This window comes from Equus caballus, chromosome 1 (assembly GCF_041296265.1).
Source record: "Equus caballus isolate H_3958 breed thoroughbred chromosome 1, TB-T2T, whole genome shotgun sequence".
In the NCBI taxonomy this organism is placed as follows: Eukaryota; Metazoa; Chordata; class Mammalia; order Perissodactyla; family Equidae; genus Equus; species Equus caballus.
Window position 1 is genome coordinate 170873421 of NC_091684.1, and position 17557 is coordinate 170890977.

Sequence of the window (17557 nt, forward strand, 5' to 3'; positions counted from 1 at the left end):
TTTACATTTTTACTTCATATATAATATATTTACAAACAAAATATAGTGTTTCTGTGTGCAATTTTAAAATACCTTTATATAAATACTATCATATGGTACAAATCATTCTGAAACTTGCTTTTTTGGTTCACTCAACAGGGCTTTTAGACTCATCAGTATTAAAATACATATTTCCTATTTCCTTCTGTCCATGGATATTTGGAATGTTTTCAAATTTTCACTCTTACAAGCAGTGTTGCCATAAATATATTTGTCCATTTCTCTGTGTGCACATGTGGAAAATTTTTACCAAAGTATATGTGGATGTGGAATTGCCAAGTTGTGTATATTTTCAGTTTTATCAAATATTGCCATATTTTCTTCAAACTGATTTTAGCAGACTGTATTTTCCAAAGATGTTACACCAACATATCCCAGTTTGTATGCTCTTCTTATAGTGTGGTGTTGACTCTTCTCTACCAAAGGCAGGGTCTACGTTCCCTTTCCTTGAGTATGGGGATGTCGTAGGAACTCACTTCTAATGAACAGAGTGGAGTGAAAGTGACACTGCATGACTTCCAAGGCTAGGTCATAAAAGGTGATACAGTTTCTACCTGGCTCTCCCTCTCTGTCTTGCGACACCCACTCTTGGACTCAATCATCATGCTGTGAGGAAGCCCGTGCCATCTGGAGAGACCTTGTATAAATATCCCAGCCAACAGGCCCAGCTGAGGTCTCAGCCGGTATCGACCACTCAACATGTGGGTAAATGAGCCTTCAGATGATTCCAGCTCTCAACCTCTGAGTCTTCAACTGCAGCCTCAAACATTGGAACAGAGACGAGTTGCCCCCACTGGGCCCTATCTGAACTCCTGGGGAGAGTAATAAATTATTGTTTTATGCCACCAAGTTTTGGGTAATTTGTTACACAGGTATAGTCACTGCAGCATTGATTTTACAATTTTACATTCTCAGCAGAAACTGTGGTATGTGAGTTTTTGTTTCTCTATGTCCTGTCTCTGGCAAACCATGACAGCGTCATGCTCCTACATTTTTGCCAATCTGATGGGTATGAAACAGCACACTATTATTGTTGAGTAGGCAAAAAGACAGATGTTTCCATTCTTAGATCCTCAGTTCCTAGCATAATGCCTGGCACTAGTGGGTTTTAATAAATATTTGTTGAATGTAGGAATTAATAAATGCCTACTGTTTGCAAACTCTAAGTGGTTTACATAATTTGTTTCATTTAATCTGCATACCAACTTCAATATGCATACTTATCTTTATTTTATAAATATTAAATAGTTTCCAAGAGATGAAGTGATTTAACTGAGGTCACTTTTGTAAGTTGCACTTAAATTGGCAGAACCTGAATTAGAGGCAAAGCCCCTGTGCCTTCCCTCTTACATTAATGCCCAGAGGAGCTTGCAAATCACATAACAATAGGAATTTTTTTTAATTTTATTTTATTCTACTTCCTACTTCATTTTTACAGTCCTTCACCAAATATTTTCCCTTTATGGATCAGTCAGACTGCCATTACACATTTCACATTAAAATTGGTCTGGAACTAATTGATAGCCCCTTTAAGAAACAAGCTAATTACGTATCAGAAGATTCTAGGTTTGTCTCTTGGCTGGCTGGAGGCGTACTTTTTGGGGCCAGCCCGGTGGCGCAGTGGTTAAGTGCGCACGTTCCGTTTTGGCTGCCTGGGGTTCGCAGGCCCGGATCCCGGGTCATGGCACCACTTGGCACACCATGCTGTGGTAGGCATCCCACATATATAGTAGAGCAAGATGGGCATGGATGTTAGCTCAGGGCGAGTCTTCCTCGGTGAAAAGAGGAGGATTGGCAACAGTTAGCTCAGGGATAATCTTCCTCAAAAAAAGAAAAAAAGAAACAAGCTGTTATAAGATACCTGGTTCCTATCATTTGAATGGTGGAATGGCTCAAAGCAGGCCAGTGTTTTTAAGACAGCTGCAAGTTTCATTTAATCATTTAATTCATTTAATCACTTATTCATCAGTCACTTATTTACTCAAAAACATGCCAAGTGATGATGATGTGTCAGGCTGCATTGGGTACTACTGATATAGTGATAGACATGTCATGGTCTGTGCTTTCATGGAATTTAGGGTCTAGTGGGGGAAATAGATATTAACCAAATAATCACCCAATTTGATGTATAACTACAAACTAAATCAATGCTAGGAAGAAAGAGTATACAGAATGATGAGACCGTTGACAAGGAGTTTGAGTCGCTGTAAGGGGTCAGGGATGACTTTCCTGAGGAAATGATGTGGCTTGATTTGAGACATGAAGAACCAACACTGTTGCTGGGCAGTTGTCATCATCAGTTTATAGATGAAGAAGCTGAGATTCAGAAAGAAACTTGCTTAAATTACAAAACTAGTAAAGGGGAGACCCGTGATTTGAAACCAGATCAGGTTGAATTAAAAATTCAAACTTTTTCCACATTTATAACAAAAAACCCCAAAGAAGGGAAATTTCTCACACCAATCTCATAAGCAAAATATTGAGCAATATAACAGCCTATGGCCCCAGTTTTTACCACAAAAGCAGAAATTTCTTACTTTCCTCTTCTTGTGGTCATGTTTTATAGTACCCTCCTAACAACAGTTAACTAACAACAGTTGATAAACTAACACTAGGCAAGATTTCATTGCAGGCTGTTACTCAGTGTCTGGAATTCCACCAATGCTACTATTTCAATCAAAGGAGCCCACCATGTGGAAGTCCTAAGTGTTCACTACCAAGGACAGAGTAAGGCAGGGAAGTGTTTTGGTTGTTTTACTTATTATTATTATTATCAAAAAAATCCATACTTGATTCAGATTTTCTTAGGTTTACTAATGTCTTTTTTCTGTTCCAGGGTTCCATCAGGATACAACTTTACATTTAGTTGTCATATCTCCTTACACTCCTCTTGACTATGACAGTTTCTCAAACCATCCTTGTTTTTGATAACCATGACAGTTTTGTAGAGAACTGGTCAGGTATTTTGTAAAAGGTGATTATCGTATTTTTAAACCAATTTCTCTTTAAAGTCGTCATTAATCATTAGGCCCAAGCATTCAGAATTTCTCGTGTAGGCAAGGGGGAGTAGTTGCTTATCGTACTGAGAAGATATGTAGTAAGAGTAAATAAGGAAATCTCCTTGGAAGTGGGTTTGAAGGTCTTTTAGTACATGCTTTCTCAAGGGGAGTGACAATCCCCCTAAGGAGGCAAAAATTAGTTCTTGAGGGGCAGAAAAATCTTACATATTTCTATGGTTGGTGACCCTTCAAACTCAACCCTACTCAACAAAACATTATGCCTTAATTTTTATTTCATAGGGTAGGGGGCATGTTTAGGAAAGAAATATCTAAAAAGAATCCATGAGGGACTGATAGAAAAACAAGATTGAGATATACTGATTTGGTAGAAACAGGAAGGCAATGCCTGGACTAGGCATTGTCTTCACCTATCTTTAGACTTTTCATGAGCATTTTTACTACAGATGCTGTGTATACATCTTTCCAATTAGAATAGAAAGTTTTAGGGGACTATATTATGTTTAATTCATTTTTGTATTGGCAACACATAAAGGCACGTATGTCTCATGATGATCACACAATAAAAGCTAATTATGTGTATGATGAAACTATAGGCTCTGCTACTGGGCTTGTCCAAGTCAATATTTTGATTTCTTTGGTGAGGACATCAATGGCATACTGATGTGGGGGATCAGAATTTGCCAACCCAAAATGTGTCTCTTTGGCTTGATAATTTTTAAAAGCAAAAGACTCAGAAAAAATTTGGACCTTCCCTCTTAACTACCTAAAAAAATTTAAGATAGAAAGCCTGTTCCAGGAGGGAGCTAGACCCTAAGATAACTATAGTATAATGTAAACTAGGTGTGGTAGACAGGGAGGAACTCAACAAGGGCCATTGGATCAAAGTCCTCTCCATGTGTCATTGTTTTTATAAGGCATGGTCAACATTTGCTTAACATTTGCTTTTCCATCTCCATGTAAATCGCCTTCCTCCCTTTTGAGATCCCAAAACACTACCCCCCAACATCTTCTTTAGTCTTTAGCTGAAGATGGCATTTAAGGTGGTGGCTTCAGCTATTTTGGTAAGTTATTCAGATTTCCTGGGTTTCTCCCATGTATACATTTATAAAGCTTTGTTTGATTTTCTCCTGTTATTCTGTCTCATGTCAATTTAATTCTCAGATCAGCCACAAGGATCTAAAGGGTAAAAGAATTGTCTTCCTCCCCTATATATTTAAAGAGTACAATTTGTTAAGTTTTGACATATGTATGTACTCATGAAACCATCACCATAATCAGGATGGTAACCATATCCATCCTCCCCCTAAATTTTTCTCCTACTACTTTGTATCCCTCTGCCTTGATTTACTGCCCCTGTCCTGCCCAAACGTTATAGTAAGTTTTGAAATCAAGTAGTGCTAGCCTTCCAACTTTGTTCTTTTTCAAAGTTGTTTTAGCTGTTCTAGGTCCTTTGCATTTCCATATGAATTTTAGAATTAGCTTGTCCTCCAGGGATTTTGATTAGGATTAAGTTGAATCTACAGATCAATTTGGGGAGAATTAACATAATAATATTAAATCTTTGGACCCATGAACATGTTATATCTCTCCATTTACTTAGGTTGTCTTTCAATTCTCCTGGCAAATTTTTTGGTTTTTAATATTGACAGGGTTCAGGCTGTGCTATCCCAAAATATGGCACCTTGGCGTAATGAAAGTGGTCCTCATCAACTTGTTCCCATTCCTGGGATGAAGAGGTAAAGGATGGAGCCTTCCCTTCTGTCCTCACTAACAGCAAGCTCCAATGTTTTAGTCCAAGACGTATCATGGGACAACAAGTTGCTTAGGAGATAAGGGGATAAAGGGTGGTACATAGAATGCTGATCCAAGAAATGAGAAGATTCAGTTCAAGAGAACTGGAAGAATTGGTGAGCAGCTGCACTAGTCTGCTAGGGTTGCCATAACACAATACCACAAACTGAGTGGTTTAAATAACAGAACTTTACTTTCTCACAGTTCTGGAGCCTAGAAGTCCAAGATCAACGCTTTGGCACATTCAGTTTCTTCTGAGGCCTCTTTCCTTGGCTTGCAGATGGCTGCCTTCTTGCTATGTCCTCACATGGTCTTTTCTCCATGTGCACCCATCCCTGGTCTCTCTCTGTGTTTTCGAATTTCTACTTCTTTTAAGGACACCAGTCAGATTGGACTAGGGCCCACCCTAAAGGCCTCATTTTAACTAAAACACTTCTATAAAGGCCCTAACTTCAAATACAGTCACATTCTGAGATACAGTCACATTTCTGAGAAGTTAAGGTTTCAGCATATAAATTTTGGGAGAACACAATTCAGTCCATAACAGAGGATATAAGGAGAAGGTTCATAAGAGCCCCCAAGGACCCAAGCAATGGTGTGAGGCATTCATATATTTCCATCTCTAATTGTGACTTGGCTACTTTTCTGAGGTGAGGATACAACAGATAAAGTTAACCTGTACCCTGCTCTGATGACAACTGTTCATCTGGGGCCTACCAATGGTATTGGGGATTTCACAGACAGTAGTTTTGTAAAGTAACATATTGAGGAAAGAACTGATGGTTTTACATCTCCGATTACCTTGGCTGATCACAGGAACCGCAAGAGTACACGGAGGTTGTAGAAACTGCACATCCTGGACATCACACTGCTGAGCTTAGGGAAAATATCAAGGCTTGCCATAGAGTGGGCCCACCATGCCCAAAAGCCCAAGAAAAGAAGGAAGAATTCTGGAAAAATGGAGCCACATTTGCTGTGAGAAAAAACTAGATTTTCCTCCTACTCCTGTGTGACCTGATCGATTATAACCTTCCAGACCAGGCAGTCAACAGAAACAAGGGAACTATGCACCCAATTATGCCGTCCTTTCTGATCTTGTTTTCTCATCCCTTTTTACCTCCTAGTCTCAACCACACTTACTTCCTTGACACTACATCCATAATTCCCTCTACCTTCCTTCTTCTAACCTCCTCTGCCTTCTTCATTGCCTGCTCTGTCCCAACCTCTGGGCTCACCTTTAATCAGTGTCTGGCTGAGAACAGATCTGACTGGTGAGTCTAGGACTTAGAAGAATATCGTAGGTTTCTCCACCGATACAGAGCTGCCTCTGTGGAGAGAGTGGGCAGGGGAAGGCAGATTTAGGGTCTGGAAGTTTTGGGGATTTTTTGCATATGGATATTCAATTGCCATTTGTTGAAAAGATTATCCTTTCTTCCTAGAATTGCTTTTCACCTTTGTCAAAAATCATTTGACCATATTTGTGTGGGTCCGATTCTGGGCTCTCTATGCTGTTTCATTATCTATATGTCTATTATTCCACCAATTCACACAGAAATAGGTACGCAGATGTTTAAAGCAGCTGTCTTCATAATTACTCAAAATGGAAATAACTCAAATGTCCTTCAGTGGGTGAATAGATAAACAAGCTGTGGGCATCCATGCAGTGGAATACTACTCAGCAATAAAAAGGAATGAACTATTGATCCACGAAATAACTTGGATAAATTTCAAAGGCACTATGCTGAGTGAAAAACGCCAGTCTTGGAAGTGTCAATCAAATACAAGTTAGACTTTGATAGACTTAAACAGAAAGAAGTTTATTTGAGGTTCCTTAGGACCACAGCCTGGGAACAGAGATTCAAGTGCTACCTGAATTGTGTTCCAGCCATTCACAGGCGAGGGAAGGTTTTATAGTTGTGGCTACCAAAGGTAAAGAAAAAAAAAGGGAGAGGAAAGCCTTTATAACAAATTCTAGGTGCAAAGTACTCATTGGGGTGAGGGTTGGTTGAAACCAGCCATTAAAACTTAGGAATGCAGAAGATGACCCTGACGGGAATGAGGTCTCTGTCCTGATAATCTTGTCTTCCTTGAGAAGACTTGCAGATGCATTCCAGGCATCTGATGAGTTCAGAGTTCATCCTGAAGGAGGAATTTGTTGACTATAAAGAGACATCATAAGGGGATTTGGGGGTGATGGAACTGTTCTGCGTCCTGGTTGTGATAATGATTATGCAACTCTATACAAGTTATAATTCCTAGAATTATACGCCATAAGATCAACTTTATTGTATGATGATTTTTCTTTCTTTTTTTCTTTCGTTTTTGTTTTGATGAGGAAGTTTTGCCCTGAGCTAACATCCATTGCCAATCTTCCTCTTTTTCTTTTCTTTTCTTTTTTTTTTTTTTTGCTTGAGAAAGATTAGCCCCAACTAACGTCTGTGACTGTCTACTTCTACTTTGTATGTGGGATGCCTCCACAGCATGGCTGATGAGTGGAGTATGTCCTTGCCTCGGATCTGAACCTGTGAACGTGGGCCGCCAAAGCAGAGCGTGCAGAACTTTAACCATTCAGCCACGGGCCAGGCCCTCATTATATAATTTTTTTTTTTTAAGAAAATTTGGAGGCAAAGCATAAAAGCTCACACTCCGGGAATCAACAGATCTGGTTTTCTTCATTCCATTCTTGGTTTCATGCTTCAATTTCTCTATCTTTAAGATGAAAGGTTTAGAGCCAGGCCACAAAAGGTCCTCCCTACTCTGATGTTCCTTCATTTCACAGATCTACAAACATTATCACATGTATATCTAGTTAGGTGCACACACACTCATGGTCCCATGCAAACAGATTTTGTCCCTATGTTACAATAGCCCAAGATCCCCTTATCCCAGAGCCCTCCCTCCCCTTAATCGTTCAGTGGTGTTTGTGGGACAGGCAGGAGGAGCTTGAGAGAGGTAGGGAAGAGAGGCTACCAAGCATGCTGGCCTGAAGCAGGGCCCAGCTGTCAACCTCTGTTAGACATGTTTCCAATGAAGCTCAGGGAATTCCTGATCCCTCCAGCATTCTCTTGTTGCTGGCCTGACCTGGCCTCCACATTCCTCTCCCCTCTCTGTGGGCTCTGAGCCAAGCTAAAAATCTCCATGGACTCTCAGGGTCCCAGAAGCCTAACAAGCTCTTGCAGAGGCTAGCTGCCAGCTTTGACTCTCAGAGGCGGTCTAAAGTTGCCTGAGAGGAAAATCTGACCTAGAAGAGTGTTTGAAGTCTGCTAGGATGATCCAGACCCCTAAACGTGGCTTTGTGTTGTGAGAAGAGCTCTGAACTAAACCAGATCTGAATGATGTGACTGTTCCAGAGATGCCTACTCACATGTAACCAGAAACTGCGTGCAACTGCCCAGCTCTGCTGGAAGGAGAGTAGATGCTCATCTGAAAAGTCATAACTGTAAGAGGACTTTGAGATTAACAAATCCATTCCCCTGGTTTTACAATTAGAAAACTATGATCTAGAGAGGGCTACAGACTTGCCTCAGGGGCTCAGGGAGCTGATAGTAGGGCTAGGACTAAACCAGGTGCCCTGGCCCAATTATCCACCCATTGCATACGCAGGGAAGGTGGAAAAGGAAGGAAACTGACCCTGAGTGTAGATCCTACCCAGATGTGTAGCAGAAGAAACTAAAGAATGACGTATAGGCGTGATGAGCTTTAAATACAGTCACCACATTCTGGTAAAACATGTGCAGTGTGACTCTGTCCATTCAGATGAACAAATCCTTCTTCATTGTTAATAAAGAAGAAAATAAGGGAGTGGAAAGGGACGTAAGCATTGAAGGGGGAAGCTGAACCTTCCCGCCTACACTTACTGCAAGCCACAAAGAAACCCAAAGTAATGTGAATCTATTGAGTGATTTGCAGAGGTACTATGCAGTTTGCCCCCTAGAAAGTGGAAACAGTTTTGAGATGCTTCCAGGTGTGCCACTATGTAGTCTTCAGGAGGTACAATTTCATTCTGCACCTTCTATGTAAATCCTCCATCATGAATCATGAATCATGCACGTGGAGGGCTGTCCCACCTTCATGATCGATTTCCAGGAGCAATGTTGGAGTGCTTTCCACCGTGGGTGGATAGACTCAGAGCCCCCTTACTGTTTGCATTTGCTCTGTGAGGTCTGAATCAGTCTAAGAAGGCAGGAGCGGGGATGGGAAGCAGCCTTTCATTTTACAGTTAGAGAGAAATCCCAAAGCACACATCCTGATGAGGCAGCACTTGGAAAGAAAGAGAAAGAACATGATGCCATTATCATTTACTCTGTTAATTGAAGGACTCATTTTAGGTGCAGATAACTGATCTGTTTGATGTGGGGTAGTGCTGGGCTGGGGGACTATTGGCGGCCAGCATCAAAGGGAGCATTTACCACAAGGAGAAGCAGGAGAGGATCAGCACGCCAGAAGAGGCAGAAGACACTATGATTTTGTCAGTATGCAAGCTTCGGGGGTAAAGGTGGAGCTGGGACACTAATATGTGTTTACCTGTCCATTGAGAATGCAGAATTCCTGAAGCTTGTTTGGTTTTAAGAATCTTCTGAAAATTAACCTTATCCTTCTTAGAAGAGTCACTGCATATGATCTTTTCTGCTTCCAAGCAGAAACCCATCTTCACATATTAACACCTCAATTTTAAGGTTAATCTGCCTGGGTTAGTCTCCTGGAAGGGGTTAGTACTCCTTCATTTCTGGGGTAGCAATAGTCTCCCTACCGAATAGAGACCTCTGATTTGTCTCCAGAAGACCGAAGTGTTTCACTCCCTGATGGTGCCTGACCCTCTCCAGGAGAGGACTCAGTCTTACCTCTCTTGGGGTCCTCCTGTTCAGACAACTTCCCCTCCCTACTGGCTCTCTGGCTGGGCACATCTGCGCCTGAACCATCCATCATCACCTATCGCTTTATTCCCCAGAAGGAGGCCCCCAGTGGTCCTGTGGGCCAGAAGGTGCGGGGAGCCAGAAGCCAGGGCTGGCGAACGTGCAGATAGAGATGAAGCAAAACTCCAAGTGAGTGTTCTCAAAAGCTCCACTAACACGTTCTCTTAGCACTAGCAGGAGGGAAAATGAAGAGTTTTGGGTTTGGGAACAAAGGTCAGATGATCTTAAGAAAAATTCTGGCTAAAGGAAACATCTAGAAACTTAAAGTTTCCCTTTGTTCCTCCTCCATCCTCACTGCTAGTAAGGAGTGAGAGCCCCGTTACCACAGAAATGCAGGGGTGAATGGCTGTCCTCACCTGCAGGACTTCTTCCTCACGCAGAAGACCCCGGGAGTGAGGATTCACTTTACATAAGAAAAACACGTAGCTTCCAACATTTATAAATGCAATCTATAAAGACAATGACAGAACTGGTCAAACTGGTTGGAAGTAGGACCTTTCTCTAGTTCTATGACCTTGTCTGGAGCCAGATGTGACTGTAAAGAGGGGGTCAAATGAAATGATTAAGTGATGACAGAAGCCAAGTCTAGTCTTTCCAGTGGCTGTAAGGAAGGGTCGCCAAGAACCGAGCAGACTCACAGGCCAAGCACTTTGGGAACCTGAGAGGGAGCTACCAGCAAGCTCAGGCAGAGAGCCGTGACTCCACAGCACTTCGGGAAGGAGAGAGACTGGGGCATGTTCTTCCTGACTAGACGCTAGTAGCAAAACAAACAATGAGTGGGGATCCAGGAGGCCAGGGGTCTAGTCCCAGCTGCACCACTAAGCAGCAGCGGCCCTGAGCCAGTCACCTAATGCTTCTGAGATTCAGGCTGCTCCTCTGTAAAAGGCGGGGTTACATTAGGTCATGGATGGCAGAGGGGTGGCACACACACCCTTACCTCTCTCATGCCTTCGGTAGGGGTTACGGTTCAACCACATCGCTGTTTGGAAGTTTTTCTACAGCATTCTAGGCAGGCACTTCCAATCAGAGTTGGTACACAAACTGAAATCTACTTATTCTCCCTCAATCTGATGATCTCAAAAGGCCATTCCAGCTCTTAAATTGAAGCTGGAAGGTTCCAACTTGCCAAGTAAGAGACAACCATTTATCTGATTTAGTCATAACTCACTCAAAAAAAGGAAAATGGAAATTTAGGGTCATACTTTCTTACACTTCTCCTCCCCACCCTGAGGTTGAGTAGGATCTTCCTGAGGTCACACTGTCCTTCTTTCTGCGCCAGAGATTTTCATAATTAAGCTTCGCCCTCTGTCAGTTCACCCAGCATGACAGTGTCCCAGACCGCAGCTCCCTTTTATCTAAAATAGCCCACACTTAAAAGCTTTATATTTGTCTTCAAGGAATCTACAAGGAAAAGAATTATCTCAGGTTACTAAAAGCCCAGAATCAGAAGAGGAGGCATTTAATGATTCCGTTTGCTGCTCACCAAAGCCAACCACATTAACAGTTCTCCGCCCTGGCAGGAAAGCAATGACACAAACAGTACCTTGATGGGGACAGCTTCAGGAATCCAGGTGGTTGCAACTGTGTTTTATTGAAAGAAGCAGTGAAGTGGTTAACATGGGGCCCACCTCACAACCCACCCCTCACCCCCAAACCACTACAGGGGCAAGCCTCAGGCCAGGGAAGCACGTGGTGGGGTGGGGGGTGAGGTGGGGGGGAAGAGAGAGAGTTGAAATTTGAATTATTTCCCCCAGGGCAAGGAAGGAAGAGGGGAGAGGCAGGTGCCACCATGATGAGGTGGTGGGGCATCTGCTGCTCCCGGCCTCAAGTGGAGACCTCCACAGAAGCGTCGAAGTGGACTGGCACATACGGGTTCCCCTCACAGGCCACGATGATGTGTCTCTCTTTCTGGCTGGTCTGGTATGCACAGTTAGGGTACTTGGAGCCGCTTGTGAGGCGGCAGTCTGTAATGTGCATGCTGGAGCTGCTCTGGTAGCAGTTGGACTGCCCGTTCTTGCAGGTTATGTTTTTCTGGAGGCAGATGGCCTGGACATCTGCCAGGGGCTCATGCACAAAGGTGTTCACGGGCTTGCACCATCCCTGTGTCATATTCCGTCGCTTCATCATTTGGTTGCAATAGGTGGGGTTACTGCTGGAGGTGCTGCCTGAGTCCATGTGCTGCCGCTCAAACTTCATGGCCGGTGATTCCTTGCCGAGGGAAAGCTGGACACACCCCAGCACCAGCAGCACCAGGACCAGCAGTGGGAACAGGATGAGAGACTTCTCCTGAGCCATGGTGGCCTCACTACCCCTGAGGAGCCTAGCTGGGAAAGAGAGAGGAGGAAAAGCATCGCCTTAGAAACAGAAGCTCCGCTCCCACCTATAGCTTCTCACCTTACAGTCTCCCTTCCACCTTCCAGTCAGCCAGAAAGACTTCCCTCTTCCTGCGTGCTTTTCCAAGTAATGAGACACTCACATGTACTCTTCTCCAAGAAGATTTGACTCCCACTCGCTACAGGGAGGCCATCCTCCCCTCCGGGGGTGACCCCAGATGTGACCCCAAATCCTGAAAGTCCTGCCTTTGAATACTGGAGGAGTTTTTATCGCAAATACATTTGAAAAGTAAAATATGTTTGTACCCAGTGATCAAATGTGTGCTCAAAAGTGCCTCCTTAGAAGATCCTTTTGAATAAACCATTAAATAAATAAGACAAATTTTGAATTGGCCAAACTACACCCCTGAGATACCAGCAAGTAGTCAATGAGGATCACGGTTGACAGAGCCCTGTTGTCCTACAACACAAGGGAAACTCAGCCCGGTGCCTGACACTGGCATCATAAAGGGACGCTATTGTATTCAAAGAGAGATGCTCGCCTCCCCCAACCTAGGCGCTGCTTCTTCTCCAGCGCCGTGGGTTCTCTGCAGCTCTGCCCGCAGCTGATGTTTGCCTGGCCCAAGCTTTCTCAGTTTTAGCCTCACCCAGCTGGCTCCCTCCTCTACAATCCTCAAACAGAAGCAGCTCCTGAGACCACTTCTTGGGCTGCTTACCTGGGTCTCTAGCTTGGTCTCTGAGACAGCTGAAAGGCCAGTTTCTGCAATCACTCAATCCCTGGAATGCGGACCTTAAACAGATTACAAAGGGGTTTGGCCTCCAAGAAGAGAAGGGTGGGAGGAGCATCTGGGGCTGAGTCCAGAGGAAAACAAGGCCATTGTGAGAAAGAGATAGGGAGTCACCCAGGCCACCCTCTTTTCAAGGCAGCTGGGGAGAGTGAGTCTTTGCCCACAGGAGCCTTTCTTACCATATGAATCTCATCTGTCTGCTGGTTCACAAGTAACAGCAGAGAAAGCCACTACAGCACCCATGTGTGAACCCCAACTGAATCCCTGTTACCTCTTTGAGGGCCATTTTCACCAAATAGCCCCTGGAGGTGTAGCAAAGTACACTTAACATGTGATCACAGGAGAGAGAGGAAAAGGGAGATCCTCTCTCTCCCCAGGAGTCCTGGAGCACCTTTGGCTGTGTTAATGCAAAATAACCAATAACCATTCTATAGATAAGAGAGATAGGTGAGTTTCACTTGAGCCAGAGGGAGGATTATAACGCCAGGAAGAACTTTTCCAGAAAGGAAGAAAGTGTTCCAGAGAAGCGTGGTTTTCAGTACAGCCTAATATCTCTTCAGAACAAAGAATATACATTAAACACACCTGGGATATGTATTCATCAAAGTTTCAAAGAGATGTTCAGCTGCAAATTAGCAGATCAGCACGATCCTGAAGTTGGGGGGTGGGAAGGGACAGACAGGGACAGGAGGATGGTGCATTCTTATCTTAAGAGAGCACATTCTTTACTGTAATGGTTAAAGCAGATGTACAATGTATGTTTGATAGGCCATAAGTCAGGCTTCTTTAGTTCGAGTCCAATTAGTCTTGAACCCGAATAGTTATCCCATATCCCCAATATGTGAACATCTCTTGTCAGATGGAATTCCACATTTCTCCCCAGCACCTCTCCTAGGGGCAGGGGGCAGGGGTGTCCAGCTGTCCACAGCTGGAAGGCTTCTCAGATCTGGAGGAGGGAGAGAGTGCCCAAATAGGGAGGAGAAGAAGGAAGCCTCCACAAGACATCACCCAGTTCTGGCCACCCAGTTCAGACCACACTAGTTCTTATCTACAGTGACCACTTATCTGGTAGGTGAGAGTTGAGTAGAAGAACTAAAGATAAACCAAAACCCAAATACCTTTTGGGGAAAGATAGAGAACATCATATTTCTCATCAGCAGCATCTCCTCCTAGAAAGGGATCTGTTTTTACTGGGTGACAATTTTGATACCTCTGGAGTGAGAATTATCAAAATATCGCCCTATGCTCTGGATTTAAGCTGTCTCAATTCAAATTCTGGTTTAGCACCTGAAGAGCTGGGCAAGTTACAGAACTTAATTTATTTCCCTGTTCCTCAGTTTCCTCATCTTAAAAATGGGGATAATAATATATACCTCTTAGATTTGTTTTTAGGAAGAAATAAGGTAAGATGTGCACAGGGCTTAGAATAGTGCTTTGAAAGCATCTATAAATGTAAATGCTGGGTCTCATGATTGTTCCCCCAGGGTGGTGTTGATGATGAGGATTTTTAGGCTGCTTAATTTTAAAATGGTTTATGATGAGGATTTTAGGCTGGTTACTTTTAAAACTACAGATGAGAAGCAGGCTCCGAGGACTGGAATTTTGCTTGCCCTTCTGAGAGACATTTGCATTTGTGAAGGAAGGGGGGGTAACCTTGTAGGGACCGGAAATTGGCCACCCCAGGATATGTCTCTTTGGCATCAGGATTGTTTTGGGCTGATTGCTTTCGATAAACTGGGACAGGGAAGGAGGCTCTGGAGAATGGAACTTGCCCTTGTTGGGACACATTTACATTTGTAAGGTAAATCTCTATCTGTAAAAGGTGCCTCCCTCTCTGTACCAGGAAGAAGAAGAGAGATGACCTTATCCCTAGAAATTCTTAATGGGGAAGGCAAGAACTTAAGTTGGTTGCTGTCTGGCAATCTCATGTAATTGGTTTAGGGTGGTGGCGTCTAACCTTTCTAACCTTTACTTAATCCAATTTGATTCTTGTCTAAAAGTCATGGGATCACCCAATGACCAGACCCCACCTGCACTGATACCATTTTAACTTTTTTTCATGTTCTTTCCTTTGTCTTCGTAAAGAGATGACTCACATACCTATGCCTTAAATTTAGCCCTAACCCTCAACTCGGGGCAGCAGCAGGAGCTCTGACTGCCCATGGGTCCAGTCCCCATGCACCAGCTCTGCCTGCCCATGGGTCCTGTCCCCATGCCAGCGGGGGCAGCAGCAGCAGCCCTGCCTGCCCATGGGCCCTGTCCCCATGCCAGCGGGGGCAGCAGAAGCAGCGGCAGCAGGAGCTCTGACTGCCCGTGGGTCCTGTCCCCACGCACCAGCTCTGCCTGCCCATGGGTCCTGTCCCCATGCCAGCGGGGGCAGCAGCAGCAGCCCTGCCTGCCCATGGGCCCTGTCCCCATGCCAGCGGGGGCAGCAGAAGCAGCGGCAGCAGGAGCTCTGACTGCCCGTGGGTCCTGTCCCCATGCACCAGCTCTGCCTGCCCATGGGTCCTGTCCCCATGCTAGCGGGGGCAGCAGCAGCGGCTCTGCCTGCCCATGGGCCCTGTCCCCCTGCCAGCGGGGGCAGCAGAAGCAGTGGCAGCAGAAACTCTGACTGCCCATGGGTCCTGTCCCCATGCTATTCTACTCTCTAAATAAAAGAGCACTGCTGCCAGATCTTAAGAGTCTAAGAAATCTTTCTTTCGACTCCTCGGCTCACCGACCCCGCATCATTTCAATCCCGCCAAGAAGTCTGTTTCAATAACACCGGGTGATCTCTGAATTGCTTTCTACAGGGGATGGAGTCAAGGAACTGCCGGGCTTTTGCTTTACTAAAAACCTGGGCTGAAAATAGCAGGCAGTTTTGAAGCCCTGGAGAGGGAAAGAGAGGGGAAGAGGAGAGAAGAGAGGGAGCTTGGAGGGAAGAACAGAATTCTTTAAAGGGAAATTTTAACATTGTTTTGCCATGCGATATCCAAGAAATTTTTAGTAAAGTAACATTATTTGTCAATGTATATGAATTTGGGAGAAGTGGGGCTAAGGAGGACATGGTGTGGCCGAGCTCTTAGTTTCATGTCCTCACAGTTCACCCACCACCCCACCCTCCATCCAGGTTTTGTTTGTCTCTTAGTCCTTAGATAGTACTCATATCATCTGGAGTGGTGTTGGGTGGGAAACTTTTCCTCTACCCACTTATGTTCTTGGTCAGGAGGCCTGCAAATTAGCTTACAAAAGACAGGTGAACAGGAGAATGGACAAAGTTTATTCACATGCATATGAAAGCACACAAAAAAAGTTGTTCCCTGAATAGCTAGGGATAAGGGTTTATATACCAACTTAATAGGGGAAAGAAGGGAGGTGGGTGTGAATAGGGGCTCTATAGAAAATAAATGGATTTTTTTAAAGAAAGATTAATGAGCTTTTAGGGGAACAAATGGGAGGTAAGATAGTTTGTGATGCTGTTTGTTTATGCAAAGGCGAGTGGTCAATATTCTTGCTGGCTGTAAAACTCCCAGGAGAGGGGATTTATGACAGCTTCACTCTCAGAAGACACTGCCTTTAGTCTTCTGCATCTGCATCTGCATGAAAAGGCTTCTTCTGCATCTACTGGGTCTCAAATGTCTTCAGTTTAAAATAACCTTCAATCGACTCTGGGGATCTGAGTAGGTCCCTACAGTGGTCAATTTAGAATTTGTTCATTCACTCATTCATTCATTCATTCAGCAGTGGGGGCACAGAGATAAATAAGTCACAGGGCCTGCCCTCAAGGTGCCTGATGGGACAGTTTGTAGTATTAGTCAGGTGAGTTCCACCAAGGTGTTGGGCATGGCTACACAAAAGTAGCCATTCTTTTGGTACCTTTCTAGTGTCAGAAGAATTTTAGGGAGTTTGTCCAAGAAGGAGATTTCAGAATCACAATTCAGATATGAATAGGCCTTCTGCAACCCGGATAAAGTTCTTCAATAGCCTCCTTCCCTCAGCGTCCCTAACTATAAGAAGCCATCTTGCCTATTTGTGCATGGCAATCCAGACAAGCCCTTGGGGTTTTAATTCACTTCAAGGGAACCATCAAAAACCCATCTTTACTAGAGCCTTACCCTTGACCCAGTTGCAAAGGCATGTCCCCCTTGTCTTAGGGCAATAGCTGCCACTGTGAAACGTATTGATGCTTCTGCTGAACTAGTTCTAGGCTGCGCGCTGGACTTCATGGTTCCTCATGCAGTGAGATGTTACTACTGACTGAGAACACACAACACTTTTCCACCAGCCAAGTAACCCCTTAGAAGATTCTATTACTGTCTCTCTCTCAAATACTGTCAATCTTGGAAACACCTGAATCCTGCCACTCTCCTGCTCCTACCGGAAGAAGGGGAGCTTCATGATCGTCTTATCACAGGTAGGGAAAATTCTGCATCTCACTCAGATTTATTCAAGACTCCTCTTGAGAAGCCTGACCTAATATTACTTGTTGATGGATCATACCTCAAAACTGAACCGAGGTTAACAAGTAGGACATGCTATCACTAACCTAAACTCATCAGAATGTAGTCTTCTATTTGAGGTAAATCAGCCCAGATGGCAGAACTTATTGCACTTACAAGAGCTTCTCAACTAGCCGAAGACCAGAGAGTAGATATATACAGACAGCAGGTATGCTTTTGGAGAAGCATCTGACT

General features: G+C 44.1%; 1 protein-coding gene across 14 annotated transcripts in view; it reads right to left on the reverse strand.

The window, feature by feature from the left end:
• Positions 1 to 11199: 11199 nt before the first annotated feature.
• Positions 11200 to 17557, reverse strand: part of RNASE1 (ribonuclease A family member 1, pancreatic) — a 43280-nt gene continuing 36922 nt past the window's right edge. For 5 of the 14 annotated variants that reach the window (XM_070264825.1, XM_070265111.1, XM_005603192.4 and 2 more), the window contains 2 exons: positions 12813 to 12886; positions 11336 to 12087 (listed from right to left, as the gene is read on the reverse strand). In XM_070264825.1, coding sequence (XP_070120926.1) covers positions 11588 to 12087; positions 12813 to 12886 — 574 coding nt within the window. In that variant the 3' untranslated portion in view covers positions 11336 to 11587. 14 annotated transcript variants of the gene reach the window in all.